Source organism: Leptopilina boulardi, unplaced genomic scaffold, assembly GCF_019393585.1.
Source record: "Leptopilina boulardi isolate dan_hultmark-lab unplaced genomic scaffold, ZJU_Lbou_2.1 LbouV2_367, whole genome shotgun sequence".
Taxonomy (NCBI): Eukaryota; Metazoa; Arthropoda; class Insecta; order Hymenoptera; family Figitidae; genus Leptopilina; species Leptopilina boulardi.
The window spans coordinates 1,152,596-1,173,652 of record NW_026137937.1 but is presented as its reverse complement, the minus strand read 5'-3'; the positions used below and the strand labels follow the sequence as shown (position 1 = coordinate 1,173,652).

At 27.1% G+C, this 21,057-nt stretch overlaps 2 protein-coding genes across 2 annotated transcripts in view; both read right to left on the bottom strand.

Moving 5' to 3' along the window:
- LOC127287013 (uncharacterized) overlaps positions 1–19,923 on the bottom strand; it is a 216,237-nt gene extending 196,314 nt beyond the window's left edge. Inside the window, exons 1-2 of the mRNA XM_051313708.1 lie at positions 19,787–19,923; positions 16,290–16,509 (exon numbers count right to left, since the gene is read on the bottom strand). The gene's annotated coding sequence lies outside the window, so the exon portion shown is untranslated. The remainder of the gene's footprint in view (positions 1–16,289; positions 16,510–19,786) is intronic.
- LOC127287012 (synaptic vesicle glycoprotein 2C-like) lies at positions 818–8,963 on the bottom strand. The gene is made up of 11 exons (XM_051313705.1): positions 8,802–8,963; positions 8,476–8,682; positions 8,128–8,290; positions 7,863–7,984; positions 6,990–7,234; positions 6,648–6,871; positions 5,286–5,460; positions 4,975–5,089; positions 3,713–3,872; positions 1,991–2,118; positions 818–1,886 (listed from the first exon to the last, which is right to left on the bottom strand). Exons 1-11 carry the CDS (start codon positions 8,851–8,853, stop codon positions 1,834–1,836), a joined length of 1,644 nt encoding a protein of 547 aa, XP_051169662.1. The 5' UTR covers positions 8,854–8,963; the 3' UTR covers positions 818–1,833.
- Positions 19,924–21,057: the final 1,134 nt, after the last annotated feature.

Here is a 21,057-nt window from a genome sequence, read left to right as displayed (position 1 = left end):
GATTCGATTTTGCATTTCATTTTCTCTTCAAACATGAACCCCACAATACATGCAATAAACTTACCTTGCCAATTTCATGTTTTCTTTATTCATTTTTTATGTTTAATTACATCGCTCACAAAACTTTTTTCGTTGCTACAAATGCACCGACGTCACAGCAGACGCTACTTTTGATCCCCAAAAAATGTAATGGAACAAAATTTAGGTTTAACTATGAGAAGCTTCGCCACGTCCGTGCATAGATGGCGCTAGTGTTCTTATTTCAAGAAAAGCGAAGTGTCCAACCCTGAGTATATTTTCCTACCATTTTAATTTAATTTTTAAATAAATCCTTTTTTTAACCAATGAGAAATTTGCAAATATATTAAATTAATCCTTTTAAATAAAGAGGAAATCCTTTTTATACAAGAATTTTGACAAAAATGAGAATTCTCAAAAATGCGAAATTTTTCCATTATAATGAGAACGTAAAATAATTCAAATCTTTCCAATTTTACGAATTAACATTTGGTAGAGAATGTCGATAGGTATTAATTTTATGTAGAAAATGACAAAGTTAAATGTGTAATGTAAGTTTAATTTTTTGTCATTCTTTTGTACAAAAATTTAAAAGAGAAAAACAGGATATTGAAGAAAATATAAGCTTGTAAGTGAAAAAATCACTTCGGTTAATTATAATGAATTAATAATTAATTCAATACTAAAAGGTAAAAAGATTCTTTTCTATACGAAAGTTTTTCCTCTTTTTTCTTTTTATTAATCCTAAAAATCTAGGATAGTCATTCCATTAAATATATAAATTATTATTAAAGATCTAGTAAAAATTTCTTCATTATAATTCACTTAAAGTTATATCATCAAATATTTATAACAAAAATAATTGATTATTATAATTTTAAATTGTCATAAAAATTATTTAAAAGTTAAGTACAAGAATTTAATTAATCTACTAATTTTTAAAATTTTAGGATATTTAAAATTTTAAATAGTTTCATTAATTAAATTAAGACTATTGTTAACATTTGGTCTTCAATTGGTAACAAATCAAGAATATTTTAATTTGATTACCAGTTTATATATTAATTATATATTATGTTGAATAATATATATTACTAAACTGAATAATATTACAATTTATGTAAATTAAGTTCATTAAGAAAGTTAATTTAAGTAATTCAACTGATGTAGCAAAAAAAAGTATTTCTTATATCTTGATCTTCATATACAAAGATACTTTAGAAATATACATAATTTTGAACGAGTTTGGAAAGAAAATTTTGTCTATTCTCTAAAGAGAAAATAAAACTTTTCCTAATCGAACTCACTGAATAATAATCTTTAGATCGACGTGCTCGCAGAACGTGTCGAGATGTTACGAGCATGTGGGTGAAGGCTGCAGGAGATGTCGAAAGTGAAACTCAAGGCTCTGACTTAGCGCTTTATAGTAGCCATTGTCCATTTCTTTTCTTTTTTATTTATTTTTTTTCAACGACTTCCCATCATCGACTTGAATCCATTGAATTCAATATGATTGATCAGTCTCGCAATTCTATTATGCCGCGAGGACTGACATTGACAATCACGCGATGGAATAAGAAAATTTGATCCAGCTTCCTCTAAGTTATATCCGGACTCGATCTCATTTTCAAGTTTGAACTCCTCTCATTTGGTAAAAGAAGATATTTCCATTGGTGTGGGTGATAATTGCTATCTATCAAGTAACACGACTAAGAGAGTTGGCGATATTACCAGATGAATCCACTTGTAGAAAGAGAGATAAAAGGATGTAATAATGATCCTTTGGGTGATTCGTATATTATATTGTGAGGATAGTTACTTCAAGTTCTTATTGGGTTTCGGGATGAAAAAGGTCAGCACGATGCAAACTGAAGAGAAAAAATTGGATTTATAATGTTGCTTTATACCAATCTGACATTGAAAAAGGGATGGATATATATACGCTTGTATATATAATTCTATAAACACTCACGTAAAATGAAAGAAGCCAGGGCGATGATTGGGACGAAACAGCCGTACTCGAGCAAAACAGGAAACATGATGTTCCCCAAGAGAGCGCCTATGCGTCCAGTCATCATGATCAAACTCACAGCCATTGTTCTACGAATCAAAACAGAAGTTATCCCACGTCTCTCCATTCTCCATTCCTACAGATTGATCTCTTACATAAATCGTTCTTCGGGAGATTGTAATATACCTATTTTATGTACTTCGCTAAATCTATAGGGATATTCTTCTTTTAGTCCTCAACGCACGTGCAAGAGTTTCACACGTTTATAATCATTCTTCCTTATCCCCCACCCCACCGCCCACTACTATACAAAAACGAAGAAAAATCAAACTTTAACACTTTAGAATGTTAAATGAAAAAAAAAATCTCAAAATATTCCTATAAGGAAAGCATTTTATCCAAATTCCAGAAACATCTCACCTATCTAATATCTCTATAGAATAAATGCAAAGATTCAGGAATGTTTTTGGAATATGTTGAATATTTTGGAAGTCTATATATATACACGGAAAAACTTTGTGCAAGAATCATTCCTAAATTTGTTCAGGAACTGAGGATGTGAGAATAATTAAAGAAATCTTATTTATATTTTCTTTGAAAAATTCTAAGCAGTATTTCTATAAGAATTGTAGAGAAATTCAAGACAACTTCCTAAACTCACTACAGAAAGTCTTGAACTTGTTTTAGAATAAATTTTTACGTTCGCGAGAAAAAAAATTTACTCTGGGAGGACTCGATCCCACGTCCTCGAGAGTCCAAAAACTGCGCTTTACATCTCTCAGCTACCTTAGCAGCTTATGGTATTATGCATTGGAAATATATTTGACGCAACCAATCCCTGCCTAGTACTTAGTTACTGTACTGTGTCTTCTAAAACAGTTCAAGAAACTTTCAACGCCTAGTGACTGAGATATTCCAATCGCGGCATTAACAAGAAGTCTTCCAATGTCATAATAAAAATACAAGTATTTTCTTGAATGATTTTGGTATTTTTCTGTAAATTTTGCAGAATTTTTCTCGCGTCCTCAGTTCCTGAACAAATTTAGGAATGATTCTTAAACAAAGTTTTTCCGTGTAATATTAAATACAGTGAAAAAAAATTTATTTTATTCAAACAAATATTTACTTTAATCAAATAATTTTTATTTGAATTAAATAAATTGTATTTGAACCAATAATTTTTGTATTTGAAATAAATACCATTTAATTTACTCAAATAATAATTATTTAATGCAAATAAATATTTATTTGCTAATAAGAAGAATATTCCAACATTAAGTTAGTCCTAAAATATTATCAGAATAATTTTTTATAAAAAAGTTCTAAATAGTTTTAACCTATAAAAAAACCTATAAAAATACTAAAAGTCAAATAAAAAATTAAAAAAAAAAGATCTCTAATTGTATCCGATTCAAACCGTTTAAGAATAATGACACATGACTCATTGATTAAATTGAATCCATGTGACTAAATATGCGACCCGATTTATTACATCAGATGCAATATTGTCCTTTTAAAAAGAGTTCAATCGGATCAATTGGTTTCAATCGGAATTTAGCGATTACTACTCTAAAAATAATTTTTCTACTAATAGGATTACAATTCTCAAAAAGAGAAATTTTTTAAATATATTTAATGATCAAAATTATTTATCCTCGCTAATATGATTGAATTTATTCTCACCTCAATGTTGTCGGAAATAAGTCAACTGTAATACTGATACTTAAATTGACACTAGCACTTTGAACTCCACAATAAATACAGGTAATAAGAAGAGTAACCAGTGTATTTGGTGACCATTGCATTGTTACAATCGAAATAAACGAAATGAAAAGTGCAATAACTAAAATAAAAAATGCATGTAATGTACTGAATTATAAAATTAATTTGAAAAATTATCGTAACACGTCCTTAATATATATATATATATACGTGCCAGTCCATGAGTTTTTTAGCACTTTTCGGAGTAACCTTTACAAATTAAATGAAATATTTTTTTTTATAATATTTATTAACATAAAGGTCCAAAATAATCACTTTTTAAGTAAAAACAATTGTTTATTTAAAAAATACAACAATAAATAATGAAAAAAATTCACTTTTTTTCTGCACCACCAAATAAATTGGTTTAAAGATCAAAATTTTCTTTATTTTTCAAGCTTTAATACCGCACAAGAATAATTACATGATTCGAAATAGTTAACTCACAATTTATTAAACAATGTTTGTTTTCTTTTTTGTATTTTTTTTTATTGTGAAACGTCTGCTATTGCTGCGCGCGACGTTCGGTAGTTGTCCCTCTCGTTATTGAACAGAAGCTCATTACACTAGCGTAGTAGAAAGCATGTTGTGCGAAAAGTGAGGTTATGTTGTCATTGAACGAAACGTAAACATTTCTGGTTATCACATTGAATGGTTTTTAATTACCTACATTGCAGTAAAAAATTATAAAAAAACATTTTTGAAGGATGAAAAACCTCACTTTTCACACAACATGTTTTTTACTACGCTAGAGTAATGAGTTTCTGCTCAATAACGAGAGCGACAACTTCCGAACGTCGCGCGCAGCGATAGCAGACGTTTCACAATAAATAAAATATAAAAAAGAAAACAAACATTGTTTAATAAATTGTGAGTTAACTATTTCGAATCATGTAATTTTTCTTGTGCCGTATTAAAGCTTGAAAAATAAGGAAAATTTTGATCTTTAAACCAATTTATTTGGTGGTGCAGAAAAAAAATGAATTTTTTTCATTATTTATTGTTGTATTTTTTAAATAAACAATTGTTTTTACTTAAAAAGTGATTATTTTGGAGCTTTATGTTAATAAATATTATAAAAATAATGTTTCATTTAATTTGGAAAGGTTTCTCCGAAAAGTGCTAAAAAATTCATGGAATGGCACATATATATATATATATATATATTTTTCAATGAAACTTACGCAACAGTATTTTATTACGAAGAACACTCACTAATAAGGCGGCCAAAAATACAAAACTAGTGGTTACACTATAAACAATCATGGCAAAATAATAGATTGAAGAATCGACGGGAATCTGCAAAAAGTAGTCATTAAAATTGTCAGATTTTAAAAGATCAATCGTCACAATATTTCCATAATCTTAAAATAAGCTCTTTGTGTTGCACGTATATTTTTGCACATTATTATTTTTTTAATGTTCTCTCTATAAAATATGATATTTAATCCATATATATATATAGAAAATCTAAGAAATAAATAAATATTCATACTTCTTTACAATGTTCTCTTCCCTTTAAAGTGGCAGCAGTCTGATTGGCAATAACAGATTTTGAACTATCAAGAATTTCACAAAATGACAATTCTTCTGTTCCTTTATTTGGTAAATTATCAAAATATGTTAAAATTGTAAAAATTTGCGGTTGCCATAAACGAATAGTATTTAATCTGGAAACATAATTCACGTTGTATAAAATAAATAGAAATTTTATATTTTTCTGATATATTAAGGATGTTTTTAAAATAAAATTTAATTATTTCTATTATTATTTAACAAATTAATACCCTAGTAAAAAAAATACAAAGAAAATGAATTTTAATTTTCCAATTTATTTCCATTTGCTGGCACTAATTTTTCTAACGAACACCGAGAGCCAATCAAGAGGGATAAATTTAAACCTCTGGCGTACTAAACAAGTGGGCTAAATTTTGCGTCTGCGCAGAATGTTTGTGTACACCTGCGACCATGGTTGTAATAGAACAGGTTTGAAAAGTTCGTTGGCTTTGGCGACTACGTGATCGCCTTTTCTAACCTAATTTTTCTAACCTGTCGTTATTGCAACCATGGTTGCAGATGTACACAAACATTCTGCGCAGACGCAAAATTTAGCCCACTTGTTTAGTATGCAAGAGGATTAAATTTAACCCTCCTGATTGACTCTCGGTGTAGCCAGCCTCATAAACTGACAATACTTTTTCACAGTCTAAAAATAATTTACAGGCATCACAGTACCTTTTATCCTCAAAAAAAAAAAGTTAAAAAGGTGAATTTTTTTCTGAAAAAGGTCGTATTTTTTCTATATTCTATATGCTAACAAATAAAAAATAAGGTATTATATGAAATATCTTCGATTTCTTATTTTTTAAAATTTAATGAAAAAAACCTTAACTGCAACGAATGCATCTAAAAGATTGAAATTATCTATGAAAAGTGAATTTCCTCAAACCCGAAGTCATGAATTTTTGACAAAAATTTTTTAAATCAATAGGAGGGAACTTTTTTCCGTTTTTGCGACAGTAATGTTTTTTGCCATTAAAATAATATTTACAATTTTTAAGCTGGAAGCCAATTATATATATAAATAATTGTAATTTGATAATAAATAATAATTGTAAATAATATTTTTTACCAAAAAGTAAATCACTTTGGCACAATAACGGAAACAATGTCTAATTTATTAGTGACATCATTAAAAAAAAGTTCTTAAGTCAATGACTTTGGTTTTAAGAAAAGTTATATTTTTGAATTAATTTCAATTTCCTAGATGCTTTTGTTGTTTTTACAAAAAAAAAATTCCATATTTTTGATCACAATTTAGTGTATGTGAAAAATGTAGAATAAAACAATGTCTTACGTCATTATTATGCCAAAACTGAGTGATACCACCAACAGCAACCGGAAACCAAGAGGTGACACAAAGAGTGGTTTCAGCTGACGCATTCCACGAGTTAAAACGCTTTTGAATGACCTTTTATGATTTTTTGATCGTTGAGAGAATTCGCTGGGTCTCTCGATTGAAATGATATTCACTCCATTCGTTATTGAAGAATCGGCCAATTCGGACTCCAACTCGCGAATCTGATGAAGAAAGTAACATAACAAAATTTGAAAGAAAACTCGCCAAGTATAGTCGAGCTGTGTTAAATTTTTGCAGTTGATCAGTTGAGATCATCCGATGAGACGGATTTTCTAGTACCGGATAACTATCTGGTGATTGACCAGAATTCACCGCGTAGATCTTCCTAAACACCTCTAGAGCTTCATCATTCCGACCTTGACTCATGAGAAATTTTGGACTCTCGGGAAAGAAAAAAAAGCACACCGCTCCAATAATTATTGGAAGGCCACAAAACGACATATATAAACGCCATGAATTGTAGACGAAACTTCCATTGAATAAATTCAGGGACCAATTATGAGGTATTATCAGCCATGCCATTGCTGTTGATATTAAGATTTTAAGTCAATTATATACACGTTTTTTCATGTATGCCATTAAAACAAATAGTGTTGTAACAATTACTGTTTGTTTCATCATTTTTACTATTCTTTTTTTTTTATCCAAAATTAAATAAAGATAAAGTCTCTTATTGATTCATTATAAAATAATTACTTCAGAAGACATTTTTCTTATTTTAAATAAAGAACAAATAAAAAAAACATGTTTCTTATAATTGAAAATAATTTCTTTGAATTAAAAAATATTTTAATGTACATTAACAATAATTACTGTTAAAAATATAATTATTTTTTTTATCTATTGTGAGAAAAAAAATGTATTTCATCATTTGGAAGCACAGTAATCGTTAGAACAATATTTTCTTCAGTTTGCATATCATTTTAGCAGTGAATAAAATATCTTATAAATATATGTAGAGGAAATGAAAAAGAAAATAATTTCCTGTTGCTTATTTACAATTAATGGAATATTACATTCACAATATAAAATTATATACCATACGATACAATGTATGAATATAAAATTATGAATAAAAAAAAACTTTAAAAATGAGAGTTATTCAAATGTTTTGCAATAACTGACAAATTATTATGAAGTAAAACACTCTACCTGCATTGAGAATTGCTCCTGAATTGTTAAACATTCCGATTAATAAAACAAGTCTAGGTCTGTCATTTAATGCATGAAATTCGGAACAATAAGTCACGAGTGTTGCATAAGGCCCGCTGACACTAAAAAAAAAAAAATTAAAATCCAAATTTTTGTGATGTAAAAACAAAATAAAATTTTATCCAATTTTTATCTTTCTCACAATAAGAAATTTATTTAAATCTATTTTGCCGTTACGTAAGAGAAAAATTCACTTAAAACTTACACAAAGCCAGACATAAATTTGAAGAAAACAAGAACCAAAAAACTTTGAGAAACTCCAGTCATAAGATTGAGAATACCATCGGTTAATAAACAGTATATTAAAATCTTTTTTCTACCTAGCACATCTCCTAAGAAACCCCACAAAAAAGCACTCGAGACCATTCCTGAAATATTATTTTTTATTTAATATTTCATTTAAAAATATATAATTTTATTGGAATATTTCATTAATTCAAATAATGGTACTGATATATTAATAAAATTATATAATTAGCATATATAATTAATCATTAATAATCATATATTATATACATTTCAAAATTTCATATCTTTTTGAGAATCCTCAAACCTGAATAGACGGCGGCATTGAGAAGACCTTTATAAAGTGGTGTCAATCCCAAATCACACTGTACCGAAGGAAGAATCATTGAAGTATTCGATGTGTCAAAAATCGATGCCCAAGTAGCAGGAATCATAACCAAATACAAAATATAGTGAAATTTACCATAACCACAAGCAGTCACAGCCATTTCAAAATTGGCTGTCCCTTTACCATCTACAAAAAGCAATTGAAATTTTTAAAACAAGAAAAGTGCAAAAAATAATTTATTCTAATATATAAAGAAAAAAAAAATTGTATAGATATTTTTTTTTAACAATAAATGATGAACCTACTTGAGTTTTGAAACCCATGATCTTTTTTATCCAAAGTTTTTGTATTCGACATCCTAAAGCTCACCAAGTTTTCCACTCAACTGATCGTCATATGATTTCTTCACTCTGATGCGGTATCCCGAAACGGAGACCTCTGGACTTTCTTATTAAAGTGACTGGCATTTAATACAGCCTATTCCGAGCAAACACTTTTATCATTAACTACTTTGCAGTTGATGTACAGAAGATACATCATTGCGTAAGATTGACTAACACTAATCGTTTTAAACAAGTTTTTACTATTTTTTGAGCGACACACGATTACGTTCATTAGAAAGAAATTTTCATATTTTCAACTATCTCTCAACAAATAACATTTTATCTTTGGTAAATTTTCTATTTATAATGGACCCCAGGACTGTATTTCTTTCATTCTCAAAATAAATAAATTTTTAAAGAAGGCACATAATTACTTTTTTTTTCTTGTACTATAGTACATAAATAGAAGACAAAGCTAAAAGACTCTCTAATATTAAGAAATAAAAATAATTACGAATTTTTCAGTATAAAAATGGTCTATTTTAGGTGTTTGAAGTAAGAATAAAAATCTAGAAAAATTTCTAGTATTTACTAGGTTAGATATTCTTTTGAATTATTGGAAATACTATTGATCTTTCTCAAAATTCATTGGGGCGCATATAATTATCATTGAACAGAATTTTAAGTGATTCGAATTTAAAAATGTCATAAATTCAAATTCAGCGAATTTTTATTTGTAAAAATTTTGTTGATATAGAATTTTTAAAACGTTAAATTTTCATTTGTTCGAAATTGCAAATGTCCGAACAAACAATAGACAAAATGATTTCGACGTAATTTTTAAAATTTATACCAATCACGATTTTTTTGATAATTTCTGATTGGCCAATTTTAAAAATAGCGCCCAAAATTTTTCTGCCGATTTTTTATTCGGTCATTTATCATTTCGAACAAGTGAAGATTCGTTTTTTTAAGAATTCTATCAAACAAAAATTTGTAAAAAAAAAAATGAAAATTCGGTGAATTTAAATTTCTGACATTTAAAAATTCGAATCAATTAAAATTCTGTTGAATGAGAATTATGCTAAATTAAAATTCGATTAAATTAGAATTATTTTAAATAAAAAGTTGAGTAAAGAGAAATTCTGTAAAATAAGAATTCTGACAAATAAAAATTCGCTACCCAAAAATTTTGTTAAGTAAATACTTTTTATAGAAAGTCTTATTCTAATCTATAAATAAGATACAATTAATTATTAAATTATTATCATTTTTACAAAAACCTGTTGAAACTTCATTTTTTGTAAAAAATATATTTGATTTTATTAAAATCGGTTAGTTTTTGATTATTATCAATTAAATGTCAACTTAAAGCAAATAATTTTTCTTCGAATAAAATAAATTGTATTCGAATTCGTAGTAAATTAATAAATTTTAATTTTTTTTTTGTAGTTTTGAAATAATTAAATTATAATTTCTTTAACGTGAAAGATTTCCTTATTAAAGATTTTCATTTCCTGTCCTAAAAAAATGCAAAAAATTTTTTAAAAAATTATAATTTATTATTAACTCTAGAAGAAGTAACTTAATTTTTTCACCCTCTAAAGGGTAACTGGGATGTCTAGATACCGCAGTTACTCCTTCTTGGGTTAATTGAGACAAAAGATTTGAAAAAATAAGATTTTTCAAAATGGAACTACTTTTAAAAATTTGACTATTTTTGATCGACAATTTTTTTACAATCTTTTTTAATGATTTCTTAGAATCTATCGCATGGATTTTCAAAAAATTTTATTTTTTTAAAAAATACAAATTCTAAAATAGTTAAAAATTAAGATTTTCTTTTTTTGACTGCCTTATATGTTTTAGGACCCAAATGATGCAATTAAAAATATATAACATCATGCGATCATTAAAATTTAAAGGGGTCAAAATCAGGGTTGCTATGGTTGCAAAATTTTAAAATTCCCTGACATTCACAGGTTTTCCAGACCATTTTTCTTAAAATTCCATGACCAAATATAAAATTTTTGTAATAAAGATTTAGCTTATTTTATATAAAATAAATCAATGATATTAACAATAAAACATTTATATGGTTATTAATTAAAAAAAAACTTTTGTATCTAAATTGAAAAATTATGTATTAGAGTTTTTTAAAATTTTTTAAAAAGAAAAGAAAGGCAGTAGTATTGTCAACTTGATCATTTGAAATTTATACGATTTCAGGTTTTCCCTTACTGTAGCAACCCTGAAAATGAAGGTGGTGCTTTCCCTTAAACTATAGGTTGCAGAACCATCAAAATATTCCACGTCTGAACAGGCGCGGATCCACGGTGGGGCGAAAGGGTCGATCGCCCCCCCCCCCCAAAGCATCTTGAAAATTATAAAAGTTTAACACATTATCTAAACTAATTTTCTCTTTTTTTATACCCACACTTCTATAAGGTTTCAATTTTTGAATCGCCCCCCCCCCCCAAATTTGCTTCTGGATCCGCCCCTGCGTCTGAAATATTTTCTTACTCGAATATTAAAGAATGAAATTTTTTATATGAAAATAATCTAATTTATACGTATATATATATATATATATATATATATCAGCATTTTGTGTAAACCTGATTTTTCCGCATAAATGTAAACTCATTTACTAATATTGTTATCGGGACATTGTTTGAACCACGTAAATAAACATTCTTCCAAATTGAGAAATCCAACGGTTCATTGTCTTTAAAAAGATAAAATTTGTCTACATACTTATTGGGATTTTCAATCTTCAAGGGAAGGGAATAGACATTTTCTTCGACTTATCGAGATTCTACTGTATCCTATATTCTTAATCTTAACTCAGTAATATTTGAACTAAGAAAATTTATATCAGTCAAAATTGTGTTTAAAACAAAACATTTTTTTGATATTTATATAAGTTTGTCTTTGTTTACACTCTAAATTTAAATCAGTAGGTACAAATTTGACATAAATAAATTTTTTGTATTTTAATCAATAAAAAATCAGTCATTAAAAGTACTTATACTATTCAGTCAGTTCTCATCCCTAATTGAATAATATAATTTTTTATCACTTAATCAAATTATAGTTTAAATGTTTAGTTTTAAATATATGGATAAATTCTTCAAAATATTTGCAAAGTTCGAATGGACGAAAAGCAGTAAAATTTTATTTGTTTTCAAATAAGCTTTATCTCCATAAGCACATAAACTTTATATACATAAACTTAATTATCACAAAATTTATTATGGTTATCCATATATAAAGATGTCTTATCTATAAATCTTCATTATTCCGTATAATTAAATTAGTACTTTCTCTCCAATTAAACATAAAGTGAATCGGAAAATAAAACAACCCTCTGTGTCTATATGCTGACAAAAAAAAATTACATTCAACAAAAAGAAAAATCATCAAATCCAATGAACTTATAATTTTGCAAATATACTGTCATACATTAGAGCTTTCAAAGTACCAATGTATGTATAATTTTCTCTTGAAATTAAAGTACGATTAAAAATTTCCATCTCTGAATTGGCCTAATTCAGAGATATAACAAAATATCTCATCGTCATTCACATCAAATGCAAAAATAAACATTAGCTTTTCTTCGCAATATTTATGGCATACTTTTTAATTCAAAATAAATGTATTCAAAAAAAAGAGTATTTATTTCTGTTACATTGTAAGATACTTGCGTTTCACTTGACTACGAATATGATTAACAAACAACTTTAAATTTTATTTACATTATTATAAATTAAGTACCTATATATTTTTACATTGACTTTATTTCTATGTCGCAAGAGTAATAAAAGATAAGATACTCAACAGAATAAAAACTTGCTATCTCTTTTTTGGTTTTTTCATTTTATAAACATCAGCGGGTTTCTCGATAAAAACATTTTTACTTTTAATGAAATTGTCACTTCACCTAGAAAACAACTTGGTTAAATGAACCAAATTTATAGCTTTAAAACAACCAAATTTTATATGGTAAAACTTATTTCAAATACAAAATTTTTATATTAACGATTTTCTTATATTTTATTTAATATATAATTTCTTTTACTTTCAAAAAAGCATTTCCAAGAATCTGCTATTGATAAAATTATATTTTTGGACACATATTGTGCAAAAATTATTTTATCAAAGAATAATGAATACTTAAGACTTCTTTGAAGTTATATGCACACACATGTTTTCTTTAAATTAAACAAAAATTTTCTTTATCAGTTTATCATTGAAAAATTCTGCGTTCATTATAAATGAAGAAATTTTTACTAATTTTTTACATTTACTAATTTCTATATAATGTTTCATAACTGTTTTATAAACCTTAAATACATTATATAATACTTGTTGAAGGATTTAGAATTTCTTCCCTTCAGTAAGGAAATGATTACTACAGATTTTTAGATAAAAGCATATGTGAATTGTATTTATGCGTGGTCGTATATAAAACTGAAAATCTCTTTGTGTTTTCACCTTGAGTTGTTCAACCTACGTATATAAACCTATATTGTACGATTGTTTAATACTATAAACATACACACTTTTTTTTTGGGTATAAGGGTCAAGGATGGCTATCGAGTTTAATGTTTCCTTTTTCCTGCAATTGATTTTTTATAATGATATATGTTCCTTTTTTATAAAAGAAAGAAAAAATTTTTTTTATATATATAGAAATAAAGAATCTTCTCGATTCACATTAAATCGTTTTGATTAAATCAAATGAAACAAAATTCCCCAAAAAAAATAAATATAATTTATCTTTTCTGCATATTATTAATATTGGGAACTTAAATTATAACAATTGAAATTTCTAACACATTAATTAATGAGGTTTTTGTGTCAGTATGTATTTCGAAAGTCTCGACCTTGAAATTTTCGGCCCTTTTCCATAATTATAAAAAAAACAACTAATTCCCCTTTCAGTCGATACCTCTCATTTGAATGCAAATTACTTATTCTCCTTTTGTAAGCGGTTATAAAAGGATATCCTCTCTGTTGGATAAGCCATTACTCAAATAAAATATAACATAATTGAAAATTGTCTCATTGGTTGTAAATAAATTTTTTGTCTCCTTAACCTTCTAATCCTAAAGTTTTTTTTTAAGAATAAAATCTTCAATTTTTTTGTTTTAAGCGGATAATGTGACGTCGATAAAATTGACGTTTGCGATCAGCGATTGGAAAATTTTTTCTTTCATTTTTGGAAAATTATAATTAATTTTTTGCCTACAAATTTTTCTTTTAAAAATTGTTGATCGAGAAACATTGTAAAAATTTTTTTAAAACAAAAATTATAATAATTTGTATAGAAAGATATTGTTTCTTCTTAATTGTTTATCATAAACATTGTGAACTTCACCGCTGTATTTTATGAGGCTATCAGAAGCGGAATTATTCTTTCAAAATATTATTTTTTTTTTTTTTTGGTAGTAGTGCTAAAAAAATATTCTGACAAATTAACATGCGGCAATCACGTGACCTAATAATCACATGCTGTTAAAGTTTGGAGAAATTATCAAATACCATGTCTATTTGTATAACAATAAATTTAACACGAAATTGCTTTATATAATATGTAATTTAACGAGTTTACTTTTTTTGTGGTTTTATAATTCAATGTTTATAAAAGGTTTTTACTTTTTCCTTGTATATAAAATAACAAATAATATCTTAAAAAAAAATCGGACCAGTGCGAGTGTAACTCGAGGGTTCCGTACTCGAAGCGAACTTATTTGGTATAAAAACAAATGTTTAAAAAATATGTGTTGTATGACAACTAATATAAGTGATACAAAAAGGAACAATTTTGTAAAATTCAAGAAAATTGTTCCTCTTCGTATCACTTATATTAGTTGTCATACAACACATATTTTTTAAACATTTGTTTTTATACCAAATAAGTTCGCTTCGAGTACGGAACCCTCGATTTCAGTGCGAGTGTAACTCGCACTTGTCCGATTTTATTTTTTAAAAAATATTTTACTAAAAAAATATAAGAAACATAATTTTATTTCAACTCGCAATATTTTTATTGTATTTACATTTTAAAAATATATTGAATATTAAATTTTATCTTTCTAAGTCAAAAAGAGATAAAACTTAAGATATTGATATAAGGCTAGTAGCTGCTTGTCAAGGAAAAATCGAAAGTTATCTAAAAAATAAAATTTGTTTATTAATTCCAGAAAAATCAACTCCAATCATCCTCGCTATATTTTTTTTGTAATCTACACGTAAAAATGCGTCAAAATATATAAATTTGAATCACTGTAGAAAAACTTTTTTCGTTTTTTGCGGAAAAATACATTTTTTTCTGAAATTTATCATTTTTCTTCAAAAATTTGATAAAAATTAATCATCAACTCCAATCGCGCTTACATTTTTTCCCTGTATTTTTCACGCAAAAATTGAGTTTTACAGCAAGTATGAACAGTCTGGATTGAATATTGTGTGCGCTAGGGAGAATAAATCATTTTTTTCGAAATTTTTGATTTTTCCTTGACAACGCTATGTAAATTAATCCGAATCAAGTTCGCTATAATTTTCCTGTAATTTTCACGTAAAAATACGTAAGTGTGTCAAATTTGAGCTCTTTATGTCAAAAGATGTGGCCGCTAGGGGGGGGGGGGGGGTACATACTCATTTTTAGGTATTTTTCGTAAAAATTCATGGTTTTTCCTTGACAACGCTATGTTAATCAATTCCAATCATGCTCGCTATATTTTTTTTGTAATCTACACGTGAAAATACATATGTGTACTAATTTTCAGCCCTCCAGATAAATTTATGTGGCCGCTAGGGGGGGGGGGGTACACGATTTCAAAAAAACCGATATTAATAGGGTTCCGAACCGAGTACGGAACCCTAAAAATACATTTATATCAATAACCGCCATAATTGGTTTGAACTTTAATATGTATACTTCAATTCCAAAATGATGTGCAAAGAATTTATTTTAATCGTTATCAAAACATATTAACCCGTTAAAATATAAAATTAAACTTTTCTTTACTATTATTGCCTAAAGTACAGAGTTTTTAAAAATTATGAGATTCATTTAATACTTGTTACTTCTGAGATTTTTTTGGGGGGGGGGTTTATTTATATGTGACGCGATCTGAAGAAAGGGACCTTAGAAGCAAATGAATTATAGGTTATACTGAAACTGAACTGAAATTAGTCTTTATTAAATATTTTGAAGTTAATGAAGACCTAAATATCATTAATTTGCATTACGAGTTGAACGTTTTTGTGTATTTTCACTTTCAAATTTCCAAACGTAACCTATAATTTTTTGCTTCTAAGGTCCCTTTCTTCAGATCGCGTCACATATATATATATATATATATATATATATATACCTATTAATTTATTGTAATGGATTAAGGGACATAGACTCAAGCACTAATTTAAACAAGAGTAGGGTTTAAATAAAAAGCGACTCACCGATCGCGGATTCCCACGACGGCTGCCTTGTCACTTCAGGGCCACTCCCGGAGATCCCTCCTTCTTGATTGCACTTCTGCGGAGACCGGGAGCTATATTGGCATACTTTTCAAAAAGGACATTATTTTTAATAGTACGTCAATATGCAGGGACCGTTTTTCTTCATCTTTTTATTATCATCCTTCCTGTCCTTCAGTACAATAAGTTATATCGTCACGGACTGAAAATATTAAATATTTATTATAAAATTGAACTAGGGTCAGTTGGGGTAAATGGGGACAAGAGGTTTTGGAGCTTAATTTACAGTTTTAAAATTAAGTTTAACGTCAATATTTTAACCTCAGATCACCTGCAAGAGGTTTTGAGTATTGACAAGCTTTTATCTTGACAATTGGCAGCAAAGATAAAAAAAGTTATCGCTCAATGCATAAAAATTTGAAAATCAAAGTCAAACTGTTTCAGTATTTTGTCGAGCATTTCAAAGAAAACAGACTTCAAAATCATACCAAATTTTTTTCTTATTCCTTATGACTCCCATAACAGAAATTCACTTGAATTTTTGAGTTTTGTTAATTTGGTTAATAATGGCAAGTTGTCCCCATTTACCCTGAGTTTTCAAATTTTTGGGGTAAATGGGGACAGCTTGTCATTATTAACCAAATTAACAAAAATTAAAAATTCAAATGAATTTCTGTTATGGGTCTATGGGAGTCATAAGGAATAAGAAAAAAATTTGGTATGATTTTGAAGTCTGTTTTCTTTTAAATGCTCGACAAAATACTGAAATAAAAAACAAAAAAATTTCAATTGGTTCAACTATTATATATCTAGGGGAGACCGGGGCTGTTTGGCGCAGGGGTTGCTTGGCGCACTTGAGTTTATTCAAAAGTGTTAAGTTACATTAATTTTTCTCTTTATTCTGCTTAAAGTACTTGATGAACTGTAAGTTTGTACAAAATTTCATTAATATTCATTAATTATTAGATTGAAATAACTGATTTTGGCACTCCAAAGTAATTTTTTAACCTCTTCATTTTTTTGTGATATCTCTTTAAAAAATTCATTTTAGAAGAGCTCAAATATTAAGTTTTGAGCTCTATACATTTGATTTATATTAACAGTTTTTATAAAAAATTAATAAATATTTCAAAAGTACATTCGGGGTTAGGTGGCGCGGTTATCTGAAAATTTCGTTAAATATTAATAAAATGAAGTTGATTATATGAAATTTACACATTAATAAGCACCAATAACAATCCTATTCAAAAAATTTAACCGAATAATGGTTTTTAAATATTCACAGCGTTATTATCAAAAAAAAGAAATATTTTTTTGGTAATTTTACGATTTCATTTAATTTAAATGAAATTTTCTAATTTTTAAATTTAAAATAATTTTATTGTAAAATTACAGAACAAGACTTATTTTGTTAAGTCTTATATTATTTAAACTTTAAATCATATAATTTAATTTTAATTTCACTCCTGCGCCACGTAACCCCGGGTCGGGGTTGTTTGGCGCGCTTTGCACAGTTTCAAATAAAGTGGTATAAAAATAAAAGTATTAAATATATTTCAACTTTCTTTTTTTTAATTAAAGCTGATATGCTACAACAAGTTTTTTATACATTAACGTTTTAAAAAAAGCAAAAATGAGTGAGTTACACAACAAAGAGTAAAAAGTGCGCCAAGTAACCCCGGTCTCCCCTATTACAAATTTTTTTTCAAGTTTTTTCATCCCTTAATACAGTAATATACTTAAGGAAACTTTTTTCTTAAAAGTTTTTTTTTTTTTTTTGCTTAGGGACTATTGGGAAATCTGTATACAGATACCTTGGCAAATCAATATGTGTACATTAAAATTCGGATAATTTGAAACTAAAATTTAGATAATTATTTGAAACTTATATCAATTAACATTTGGAAAAATTGAAATTGGGATAATTTGAAAATTTAATATTTATTAGTGCGATTCCAGGTGAGATTTTGACATTTTCGGAGTAGGTTAACCGATTGCAATGAAACTTTGGAATTTTGTTATATATATCAAGACTAATCTTTAACGTAAATTTCAGCCTAAAATATTTGTTAGTTTACGAGATTTGCAATAATAACAAAAAATTTTAAACTGCTATATCTTCCGTTCTAATAAATGGATTGAGGTCTACTTTTTTTTAAAATGTCAAGGAAAATGAGAGGAATAAATCTCTTTCAGAACATTTTTTTATAATTTTACAACTAAAAAAATTATTAAATAATAATTGAATAACTTTCGCGCGACTAACTAAAATTCAATCACTTAAACGCTAAAATGATCTTACCTGTGTTTTCTTTAATGTTCCAAAGGATTTTTATTGTAAATGTAAGTTTAACTTAAGAAATTTTATTAATTTATTAGTATAAACAATTGAGATTTCTGCTAGTTGACGTGCAGACGACATTGCGCACGCAGCATTCTCACATAGCCAACTGACGTGATTCGTGGACTAAATTGGCTATGTGAGAATGCTGCGTGCGCAATGTCGTCTGCACGTCAACTAGCAGAAATCTCAATTGTTTATACTAATAAATTAATAAAATTTCTTAAGTTAAACTTACATTTACAATAAAAATCCTTTGGAACATTAAAGAAAACACAGGTAAGATCATTTTAGCGTTTAAGTGATTGAATTTTAGTTAGTCGCGCGAAAGTTATTCAATTATTATTTAATAATTTTTTTAGTTGTAAAATTATAAAAAAATGTTCTGAAAGAGATTTATTCCTCTCATTTTCCTTGACATTTTAAAAAAAAGTAGACCTCAATCCGTTTATTAGAACGGAAGATATAGCAGTTTTAAATTTTTTGTTATTATTGCAAATCTCGTAAACTAACAAATATTTTAGGCTGAAATTTACGTTAAAGATTAGTCTTACTATATATAACAAAATTCCAAAGTTTCATTGCAATCGGTTAACCTACTCCGAAAAAGTCAAAATCTCACTTGGAATCGCACATTAATCTTTATATAGATTGAAATTTCGTCGAATTTAAGTTTCTATCGATTGAATTTATATTAAATTAAAAGTTTAATTAATAAATTTGTTTTGACTACTAAAAAATAGAATTTATTGAAAGGTTGGATCACTTGAAATTTAGATTGAATTGAAATTTGAATCAATTAAAATTTGAATCGAATAAAATTTAATTAAACTGAAATTTAGATGAATAAAAGTTTAAACAAATTGAAATTTGGATAAATTAAATTATTGGTTGATTAAAAATTAGAATAAATTTAAATTTAGATCGAATAAAATTTCAATCAATAAATGCTACAACTACATTAAATTTAGATTTATTAAAATTTTGCTTAAATAATTTTTAAATAACCTATGACCTAACATTTTCTAAACTTCTCTGACTTGTAGTAACCATAGTTATAGTTACAATTAATAATGGATTATGTATATATTTATTCTAAGTTTAAAAATAATATTATACTTTAAAAAACAATACATACCAATTTTTCCACGAAAAACATTCGAATTGGCGGGAACAAAGACAGTGACCAAGGATAGAAACGTCTAGGTTGAACCGCAATGATAAGGTCAGTTTACAGGTTTAAACCAGGTTAGACGGATTACGTGCAGCAATCTCATTCTTTCTCTCAGTACTGCAATGATGAAAAAAAAGAAGAATGATTAACAATTGTGAACGTTTACATATCTGTTTCACCACCTGAAATTTAAATTAACTTTTTACAACGTATAAAAAAAATATCAAATAATGTAATATTAATAATTTACTTAAGGACTAAAAAAAGTCAGTCATATTTTCATAAAATATATATATATATGAGAGATTCTTTTTCAATCGCCCCAGCCCAAAAAGTCAATGTTCTGGGATTGGCTTCATACTTTGGTAAATTGTTGTCCTATATGATAGTAATAAATCCCTAAAATATAAACTCATTAAAAAAATATTTGTAGAAAGTAGAGGGGGTTGAAGTTTTGACGTTAAGGGTAACATTGTCATTTTCAAATCCGTATAACTATGACAAAAGTTAATGGATTTTAATTTATCTATAATGAATTTTATTGCATTTTTCACGTACTTTTCAAAAATGTTTACGAAATTTAAAAAAAAAAATTTTTAACCCCTTTTTTTCAAAATCAACCCTTATTTTTCGATTTTCACCCCTTCGGGTATTTTTTTTTTTTTTATTTTATTTTCATTGGAAAGCTGAGGTTTTTTCCGATGAGCTATGTAAATATGAAAATGGGACAACAATAATTTTGTGAGTAACAGAATATTAAAGTAGGCGGTGCCGATAAGGGGTGTACCTGGAGATCATCTTTGAGGATTTAGATAGACACCGCCTAATTTAATATTATGTTTCTCACAAAATTATTGTTGTCCCATTTTCATATTTACATAGCTCATGGGAAAAAACCTCAGCTTTCCAATGAAAATAAAAAAAAAACAAAAAAAAATACCCGAAGGGGTGAAAATCGAAAAATAAGGGTTGATTTTGAAAAAAAGGGGTTAAAAATTTTTTTTTTTAAATTTCGTATACATTTTTGAAAAGTACGTGAAAAATGCAATAAAATTCATTATAGATAAATTAAAATCCATTAACTTTTGTCATAGTTATACGGATTTGAAAATGACAATGTTACCCTTAACGTCAAAACTTCAACCCCCTCTACTTTCTACAAATATTTTTTTAATGAGTTTATATTTTAGGGATTTATTACTATCATATAGGACAACAATTTACCAAAGTATGAA

Coding starts and splice junctions, on each gene's coding strand:
- LOC127287012 (XM_051313705.1), bottom strand. CDS start 8,853: ATGTCGAATACAAAAACTTTGGATAAAAAAGATCATGGGTTTCAAAAC. Junction 7,235..7,862: donor AGGAGCAATTCTCAATGCAG/GTAGAGTGTTTT, acceptor TAATATCAACAG/CAATGGCATGGCTGATAATA. Junction 6,872..6,989: donor AATCACCAGATAGTTATCCG/GTACTAGAAAAT, acceptor TTTCTTCATCAG/ATTCGCGAGTTGGAGTCCGA.